Source organism: Ascaphus truei, chromosome 3 (assembly GCF_040206685.1).
Source record: "Ascaphus truei isolate aAscTru1 chromosome 3, aAscTru1.hap1, whole genome shotgun sequence".
Classification (NCBI taxonomy): Eukaryota; Metazoa; Chordata; class Amphibia; order Anura; family Ascaphidae; genus Ascaphus; species Ascaphus truei.
In genome coordinates, this window is record NC_134485.1 from 427,313,143 (window position 1) to 427,323,176 (window position 10,034).

At 45.1% G+C, this 10,034-nt stretch overlaps 1 protein-coding gene across 3 annotated transcripts in view; it reads right to left on the reverse strand.

The window, feature by feature from the left end:
- LOC142490480 (uncharacterized) overlaps positions 1–7,965 on the reverse strand; it is a 30,704-nt gene extending 22,739 nt beyond the window's left edge. The window contains exons 1-2 of one of the 3 annotated variants that reach the window (XM_075592832.1): positions 7,153–7,965; positions 6,320–6,632 (exon numbers count right to left, since the gene is read on the reverse strand). Coding sequence is in view for 2 of the 3 variants with exons in the window: in XM_075592830.1 (XP_075448945.1) it covers positions 7,153–7,211 (59 nt within the window). In the remaining variant the exon portion in view is untranslated. The remainder of the gene's footprint in view (positions 1–6,319; positions 6,633–7,152) is intronic. The other 2 variants (XM_075592830.1, XM_075592831.1) reach the window with 2 other exon arrangements.
- Between the last annotated feature and the right edge of the window lie 2,069 nt (positions 7,966–10,034).

Genomic DNA, 10,034 nt, shown 5'->3' on the forward strand with positions numbered 1-10,034 from the left:
TACCATGTGAACTTGCTGAAACCCTGGAAGATGCAGCGGTCTCTATTCATCCACCCGGTGGAGGAGGAAACGGACTTGGGTCCTCAGCCTCCACGGGAGAACATCGTGAGTGATGATAAAATCCCAATGGGTAAACAGTTGTCCTCTGAACAAAAAGGGGACTTGTTAGCAATAATTACACAATTCCATGATGTTTTTTCTGATTTACCAGGGCAAACTAACTTAATTTCACATGCGATCGAGACAGCACCAGGGGTAAAAGTACGTTCCCGTCCTTATAGGTTGCCTGAAAGTCGTAGAGCCCTGGTAGAGAAGGAGGTACAAGAAATGTTACACTTAGGAGTGATTGAGGAATCATGCAGTGAGTGGAGTAGTCCACTAGTTATGGTCCCTAAACCCGATTGGAAGGTAAGATTTTGTGTGGACCTCCGAAAGGTCAATGCGGTATCCAAGTTTGACGCATATCCGATGCCAAGGGTGGATGAGTTAATTGACGCCCTTGGTAACGCGGTATATACACGCTGGACTTAACAAAAGGATACTGGCAAATACCCTTAGAGAAGTCCAAGTGCAAAACAGCCTTTGCCACTCCCATGGGTTTATACCAGTTTGTGACAATGCCATTTGGACTGCATGGAGCCCCAGCCACATTCCAGAGACTCATGGATAAGGTGCTGAGACCCCATAGGGCTTATGCCGCAGCCTACCTAGATGACATTGTCATTTATAGTTAACACTGGCGGACCCATCTAAATAGGCTGAAAGCGGTCCTCAAATCTCTAAGAGAGGCAGGGCTCACAGCCAACCCTAAGAAATGTGTCTTGGGTAAGGCGGAAACCAAATACTTAGGGTATGCAGTGGGAGGTGGAAAAGTAAGGCCACTAACCGACAAGGTAGTTGCCCTGAAAGAAGTTCCGACCCCCAAATAAAAACGCAGGTACACTCTCTGCTGGGTTTAGCAGGATACTACCGGCGGTTCATCCCCAATTACCCAGAAGTGGCAGCCCCTTTAACGGACCTCACAAAAAAGTGTGCCCCTACACAAGTGGTATGGTCAAGGGAGTGTCAGAGAGCCTTTGAGGACATAAAAAGGTGCCTATCAGAGGGTCCCATCCTTAGAAGCCCAGACTTCAACAGGCCTTTTGTAGTGCAAACCGATGCATCAGAGATAGGGCATGGGGCAGTGTTGTCACAACAGTTTTAGAGAGCTGAACACCCTATCCTTTTCCCAAGTAGGAAATTGTTCCAAAGGGAAAAGAACTACTCAGTGATTGAGAAGGAGTGCCTCGCAGTAAAGTGGGCAATCGAGACTCTAAGGCATTACCTGGCAGGAGTCCATTTTACTCTGGTGACGGACCATGCTCCACTGAAGTGGTTAAATAGTATGAAGGATTCCAATGCTAGATTGACTAGGTGGTATATGGCCCTCCAACCCTTCTCATTTGGGATTCAGCACAGGCCAGGAAAAGAGAACGCAAATGCTGACTTCTTTTCTAGAGAAGGGGTGGATGGTCGGGCTTCAGCCTTGCGTAGCCCCAGCCACACACTAACAGGGGAGGAATGTGACAGGGTAAATAAAAACCACCAGCTATATGCCTGGCAGACATATGTTTAGTCTGCAGTACAGCAGTGATGAGGTTAACTTCAGCTGGGAAGGTCATGACAATTAGTTGGATCCCAGCTGCCTAATCAAGGTGTGTTAAAAACCCCAGGCTGTACACACATGCAGTCTAGCTGGTCAGGAGACAGGAGTGAGTTACTGAAGAGATTACTGATATAAGGTCTGTTTGCAAAGTACATGATTTATGAACTGATGTGTCCTGCATACTGAAGAGAAACTGCTTTGTTTGCTATGCTGAAGAGAAACTGCTTTGTTTGCCATGCTAAAGAGAAACTGCTTTGTTTGCCACGCTGAAGATAAGCTATTTTGTTTTGTCTGCTGAAGAGAAGCTATTTTGTTTTGTGTGCTGTATGTTTTTAAGGCTAAATAAATAAGCCTTGTCAAGAGACCCCGCATGTGTAGTTGCATGTACCCTTGAACAGTCCCAGACGATTACATGGCTTCCTACTGGCCTGCAAATTTTGATGTGAATTGTGTACTCCTTGGAGGGACCATGGTCACCAATATCTCAGGAACAACTATCCGGTTTAGCTGCAAAGGAACCATCTATTGCACAGCATTACAAAAATTGGTGAAATAAGAAACAAGTAGGCAGGATTACTTCTTTAACACGCATTACCAAGGCTAAGAGATGAGTGCAGAGGTATGCAATGGAGACCATTTTTAAGGTGAAACTAAAATAAGGCTTATTGCGCCTGTTCATTTAACACTGCAAAACATTCAAAATAAACAAAATAAAGGCCTATTCTGCTTTGGAGAATATCTACACCTTTACTCCAGCCCTCTCTAACTGGGTGGGTAGCTACGAAGCTAATTATCACCCCAAACACACAATCAAAATAAATAAATATTTTTTATTATTTATTTATTTAAAGAAATATGATAGATATATATCTATTTATATCTATATATATCCAGATAGATGTCCAGCTCCTCAGCGAGACCGTTAAGTTCCTTTCTAGAGACTTCCAGTTCTGTGCGGCAACTGCTGATCTCTTGGTGTGAGGCACCCAGTGCTATGCGGAGAGAAGGAACCTCATGCTGCGATATGTCCACCTCTGTCCGGACACTGTTGACCTCCTGGTGTGAGACATTCAGTTCTATGCAGAGAGAGTGAACCTTATTCTGAGAGACATCCACCTCCCTATGGCAATTGCGAACCTCTTGCTGAAAGACTAATCTCTTTCAGTGCCTCCTCATACTTCTGTTTCAGATTAGCAATCATTCGGTCAGACTTGCTCTGCTTTTCATCCATGGCGGTAATATCAGAATTTGTACTATCTAGCTCAGTCTTTAGATCCTCCAATTCAGTCAAGGCCAAAGAGTAAATTGTGAGCACATTCTACTGTAGCTCAGCATGTTTTTTCTGTAGCTCAGCGTAATAATCTATCTTCAGTTTCAATTGTTCACAGAGCATATCACAGTCATGCCTGGCAGTTTGCAGGGCATCTTCAGGGCTGGTCATGGGATCATCACTTATTAGCTCCGGCTCCGCTTCCCTGGTATTGTTGGTTGAGTGTTTCTCACTGTTAGCACAAGACAGACACTTCTTTGGGGGTACACAACATCTGCCTTGGGCCCACTGGATATTCTGCCATCTGCGGGACGAATTCTCCATTTGCTTTAGGCTGCAGAGCATCTTGGCCCCCTTTTTCTCCGCAGGAGCTGCGGCCGTGTCTAATCCTTCCAAGGTAAGTGGAGAACCTCTTTTCTTTTTCCGCCTTTTTGCTTTGGGCGACTCCATTCCATCAGAGGTACCGGGGTCTCCTTCTTTGATTGAACCTTCAGCAGTTTCACAGCATCCACCATACTTTTCTTGTAGTTGCATTAGCTGGTAGGAATATTCGGGGTCATAGAGACCTGTTTGTTCGGTGTGTACCGAGTTTCGGTACCTCCACCATCCTTGGGGTGTTTTGTGGGTGTGACTCGGTTCAGGTTCACCATAACAGATATTTTCATCCTTATCCTCAAAGGACCGGAAGGGTCACTCTTCCGTGGGGTAGGGTTCATAATAGGAACGCCATATCTTGCCCTCCATTTTGGTGGTATCAGGTGTATCTTTCTTACTGACCACAGGAGGCGTAATTGCAGCTGTTTTCACTGTATTTGCTAGAACCCCAGCTGGTAGTCCTACAGGTAGGCAGACTTTGCTTGCAGAGTTTGTAGCTCTAACAGGCATCTCTGTGGACTTTTTCTTCTTTACTTTGGAAGGTTCGGAAACATCAGTAGCACTGTGCACACATCCCTTCTCATCAGTGATACCGGATGTGCACCTGCCAAGAAAAACCTCTGTACCTTCCTTTTGTCCACAGTGCATTGCTTGCTGCTGCAGTTCCTTGGCATTTTGAAAAAAATATTCCTCTGGCTGCTGCCCTTTTGGCTGGGCTCTTTACACCAGGAACACATTTTCTTCCCCCATTCTTGCAGTCTGTATTTGACTTCAGCTGGGCAGCCATTTTCAATTCCCAGGGTTTTTTTCTCCACAAGTAGTGGGGTAGACTCTGATCACAGCACCAGTATCTTGTGTGGGACACCGTCTGTCGCAGTCCTTCCAGTCAAACTGTGGCGTTGTGGCTTTCTCCAGTGCAGTGTAGTTTACTTGCCTGGATGTGTAGCCCTTTAATTCTGCTCACTTCTGCACGTGTTTTGCTGCTCAGACTGTTGCAGGAACTTTTGCAGGCAAAAGCACAGACATTTTCACAGGCAGTCCCCGGGGCCCCTTTGAACTTTAAGGGCCACCTCTCATCCCACTTCTATGTTAGAGATGTGTGCAGAGGTATGCAATGGAGACCGTTTTTAAGGTGAAACTAAAATAAGGCTTTATTGCGCCTGTTCCTTTAACACGGCAAAACATAACAAATAAACAAAATAAAGGCCTACTCCGCTTTGGAGAATATCTACACCTTTACTCCATCCCTCTCTAACTGGGTGGTTAGCTAAGCTAATTACCACCCCAAACACACACACAACAGTCCAACAAGAAAGTCTCTTACCTGTTCTTGTAGCTGTAGGGGAAGGCCTCTCTGCTCTCCTAGGTCAGCACCCTTGTGTGCAAGGGCGATGTTTGTGTCCAGGTATAGAGGTCTTGTCCCATTGTCTTGCTGTTAGCATAGTCCTTCTGTGTGCATCAAGACATCTTTTCCTCTGGTCAGCCCAGTTGTGGGCCAAGGAAATCGCCTTCCTGTTTCTTAGATCAGGCTTTTTCTAACAGTCCTAATCAACCAGGTGGAGTCTGGTTGATTGCCTGTGCAATTAACCAGTGTACATATGCGTTGCCCCATAGGCAGACAGCCTGATGGGGCTCCCCATGAGCTGCTCCCCTCTGCACAGGACCAGCGTGCTAAGGGTTAACATTTGCTTGTACTTTGTGGAACGTCAACCCCACCCACTGGAATGTTAATGAGCCAAGAGGACACAAAGAATTTGTGTTCACAGCTGCATTGAATCTCAACCACCCCAGTGTAGATGCATTGCCCCAAAGGCGGATAGCCTTTGGCACAGCAGAAGGGCAGCAAAAGGGTGTGAGACGTTTTCTGATGTTAAAGTGATGTTAAAGCTGCTCTATTTCAAATCTGAAACTCACAAGCCCTTTATCCTCTGTCCCCAATTTTCTAACTATCTGTCCATGAATTGACTGTATAACACTGTTCTTTTAATGTAACCCCTGTATTTATTCTAACTATGTGCCCAGGACATACTTGAAAACGAGAGGCAACTCAATGTATTACTTCCTGGTAAAATATTTTTTATAAATAAACACTGCTGGATTTAGAGACAGTTTCTCTCAAACAGTGATAAGTCCCTGTTACACCAAACTTTTAATTAGTTTCCTGTATAATGGTCTTCTTAATATCTCATTAAACTATCAGAGTCTGTAGAGCAGGGCTCTTCCAACTGGGGCACATGTGCCTTGAATTCTCAGCTGTCCAAGAAACTAGTTTGAAGTTAGCAGGAGTAAAGTGAAATGTTTCACACTAAAATTCTCTCATCAGTTAAGGTAATGTAATTTTTGATATAATATATATATATATATATTACCTTAACTGATGAAATATATATATATATATATATATATTCAAAAACAAATACTTGATACCACTCTGTGGCTAACTAAATGCTTTTATTTGTGCAAATAAACGCATTTAGTTAGCCACAGACTGGTATCGAGTATTCTTTTTTAATTATGACACTTAGCTAACAAGGTACAGATATTTCTACATCTATATATATATATATATATATATATATATATATATATACACACACACACACTGTACAGGCATACCCCGCTTTAAGGACACTCACTTTAAGTACACTCGCGAGTAAGTACACGTCGCCCAATAGGCAAACGGCAGTTCACGCATGCGCCTGTCAGCACGTCCTGAATAGCAATACCGGCTCCCTACCTGTACCGAAGCTGTGCGCAAGCGGGGAGACTATAGAACCTGTTGCAAATGCGTTATTTACATCAGTTATGCACGTATATGACAATTGCAGTACAGTACATGCATCAATAAGTGGAAAAAAGGAAGTGCTTCACTTTAAATACATTTTCGCTTTACATACGTGCTCCAGTCCCATTACGTACGTTAATGCGGGGTATGCCTGTATATAGTACAGATATGATAAATGTTTGCAAAATGTCAAAATATCATCATTCCAAAGTTTTTAAATGTATCTATAATTACAATATCATACGTTTGCGGCTCTTCTATTTCTGTTTTCTGATTTGGTCTTCTTGGAAAACTAATTGAAGATCCCTGCTATAGAGTGACCACAAGCCAACCGTTGCTACCCGTTTCACCTCCAGCAGAAAGCGCAGGACTGCCTCCCTGTAGCTTGGAATCTCTTCCCCCTACACGTCTCTGATCAGGAATTCTGAAGTTCAATGTTTTCACTAAGGAAGGAGGTGGGGCCCAAAAGCCATTTTAAATTCCATTTTTGGACACTGGTAGGAATAAAGCTGGAGGCTGAAATGGGCATCAAATTGTCAAGAATTGTGCATCTATATCTAAAAGGAAAAAAGACAATCAAAATGATAAAGCAACTGAAAACAGATTGCCCGTCTCTAAATGAAAGTCCCAACTTGTAATTTCCATTCGCTGACTCCATCCCGTCAAGTGATCCCAGATTCTAGGAAGTACACTCTAGAAATGCTTATTTGCAGATTCATAACCTGATCCACTGGGGTTTGCCACTAACGCACTTAATTATCTAGGATTGTGTGTCATAATGATGTCTAATGTATCACAAAAGAAAATCTGAATCATTGAAATGAACGTATTTGGGAATCGACGTACACAGTACGATATGATTTTTGAATTGTGCATACAAATATAATCAGGCTATCAACAATATTTTGGGGAAACTTGCATGACAATGATCACCCCGATTCACTGTGTCCACACAAAAGATATGTCAAGGAAAAGTAGAGTAACGATAATGAATCTTTTTTTTTTTCAACCCACAGTAACGTTGAAGTTATCGGGGACCTTTAACCTTTCATTCCTGGACGACAAACGAATACTTACCACTGATTGGATGAGATGTCATCAGTTTGTTCCAGCACAAGTTGGTGGTAGTTAGACATGGTTGAGGGACAGGGGAGATGTCTTATCCTGAGCTCTGGGGAATTATTTACTCAACCACCAATAAATATATATATATATATATATTACTTGGTGCCCACTTCAGATGCTGCTCCTAGTTATAACTATGGTTTTAGTCCCAATCTTTACATGTGTGTCTTTTCCTGTATTTCAGCTATCAATATCTTTAGAAGATAAGCTTCAGTTACTCCCCCTAATATGTGAATACACATATAGGGGATTACAAAGACAGGAGGGCTCACGTTTATTATCAATTATAAACTCGACCTCTTTTATTCCTGTGCAAACCCCTCTAATTACAAGTGTCAATAATTTAGTCTCCTTCAGTCACGAGAACGACATCACCTCACACACGATATATTATACCCATATAACCCCCTGCAATGAGTTAGGTTGCTGCGGTTTACCCGCTTTGCAACTTGTTAGGCGACTTCTTCCCTCAACTATAAGATGGCGCCCTCCCCCTGAGCCTCGGATTCCCGCCTCCTGGCTCTCACAGAGCAGCTCACACAGCCTGCTTCCCCCTTCCCCTCCTTAGCAGCCTCGAGCCGCAGTGAGGAAGTCACTGTGTGAGTGCGGACCGGCCGCGGCTCCTCTGATACAAAGCCACCCGACGCTCGCTCACAAAATGGCGGCCGCGACAGTCAAAAGCAACTGCGTAGTTAAGTTCTGAGTGACAGCACCAGGCAGGGAGTTCTCAGTCGCCGCTAACCTCTCGCCGGCTTCTCATTGGATGGTTGCTCACCACTGCCGATACAGAGCCAATATGAATGGGGAAATGTCATTTCCGGAGGAGGAGGGATGTGTAGAATTCAGACTTCCGGTTTGCAGTTTAACGATTTAAAATGACAATAGATTAAAAACGTGTGTGTGTGTGTGTGTGTGTGTGTGTGTGTGTGTGTGTGTGTGTGTGTGTGTGTGTGTGTGTGTGTGTGTGTGTGTGTGTGTGTGTGTGTGTGTGTGTGTGTGTGTGTGTGTGTGTGTGTGTGTGTGTGTGTGTGTGTGTGTGTGTGTGTGTGTGTGTGTGTGTGTGTGTGTGTGTGTGTGTGTCTCACATTTTTCTCCGCTGCACAACGAATACAGATTCTCAAACCTTCAGTGTGTTGTATATTTATTGCAAAAGACTCCAAGCACACAACATTTCAGGGTGCACAAAAAATATGACAAATAATTATGCTTCTTTTAATATTGGTAGTGATTTTACTACAATAGACAGAGGTCCAATGCTACATCAAATTGACAAAACATATGGTAATAAGTAGAAAGTTTAAATACTTCAATAATAATAGTAATTACTTGGTTACTTAGTTAAACCCTTTGGCCAACCTGCATACCAACGTCAAGGTATAACCAAATTAGTGCAGGTTCTAACACTAAAACTGTGAACCCTTCCTTTTACCTCTGTATGAGAGGAAGCAACTACAGTGAGTCTTATCCATTCAGCAAAATGGTGAAAAAAAGGGAGGAAAGTAATCCCTATAATGCTTGCACTCAACCTCTTAAACAGAGCCTTATTTTTCCTAAAAGAGGTCAAACTTCACCTCCACTGATGTGTATTTTATTTTATTTAGCACAATTTTTATCTTAAAACCTATATTCAGATAAGCGTATCAAATTGGTCCTATATATAAATAAGACCAATTTGACAGTAAAGCCTTTAGTAATTTACAATGTGTATTTTGGTTCTCACACGCATAAAGTGAAATAAAAGTGTGCTAAAGTTAAAGGAATTGTGTAGTGTTGGTCGTGAGTCCCCAAACTTAAATAAATAAAGTGCACTATCAAGGTACAAAAACATATATTATTGTGTACATTTAGTGATAAATTGTGATATATATTGTTAACTAGCTGATATACCCGGCGTTGCCCGTGATTTATCCCCCTTCACAGCTGGCTGGCCCCCACGTTCACAACTCCATTCCCCTTCACAGCTCCGCCCCCCCCTCTTCACAGCTCCGTCCCCCCCCCCTCCTTCACATCTGCGGTCTCCCCTCCCTGCACCCCACATCACTCTCCACCCCTCCTGGCCCCCACATCAGTGTCCCCCGCCTTGCACATCACATCACTCTCCGCCCCTTGCACCTCACATGACCCCCCCATTGCACCTCACATTACTGCCCCCCCCCCTCCCCTGCATCACCCCCCGGCCCCCACCACATCACCCCCCGGCCCCCACCACAGACTGTCACACACACACACAGTGTCACACACACACACACACAGACAGGAGTAAGAGGCAGTGTAACACACACACACACACACACACACACAGTGTCCCACACACACACACACACAGTTTCCCCCCCCCACACACAGTGTCACACACACACAGACACACACACAGTGACACACACACACACAGTGACACACACACACACGTCACCTCTCCCGTTCGCCGCCATCTTACTCCGCGAGGGAGGAAGGGGGTCCTTCCAGGCGCCGCCATCTTAGATGCCGCGTGTCCACTGCCTGTCGGAGCACCGGGGGGGAGGTGAGTGGAGCACCGAGGGGGAGGTGAGTGGAGCACCGGGGGGGAGGTGAGTGGAGCACCGGGGGGGAGGTGAGCGGAGCACCGGGGGGGAGCTGAGCGGAGCACCAGGGGGGGAGAGCTGAGCGGAGCTCCGGGGGGGAGAGCTGAGTGGAGCACCGGGTGGGGGAGCTGACACGGGGAGAGGAGAGCGCGGGGGCGCGCGACGCGTGCTTGAGAGCTGTGGGTGGTGTCCCGGGCGCTCGCTCCGCTCCCCCGCTGACTGTAGCGGCCCGGGGGGGGGGGTGAAAGCGGGGGAAACAGGGAGACACGGGGA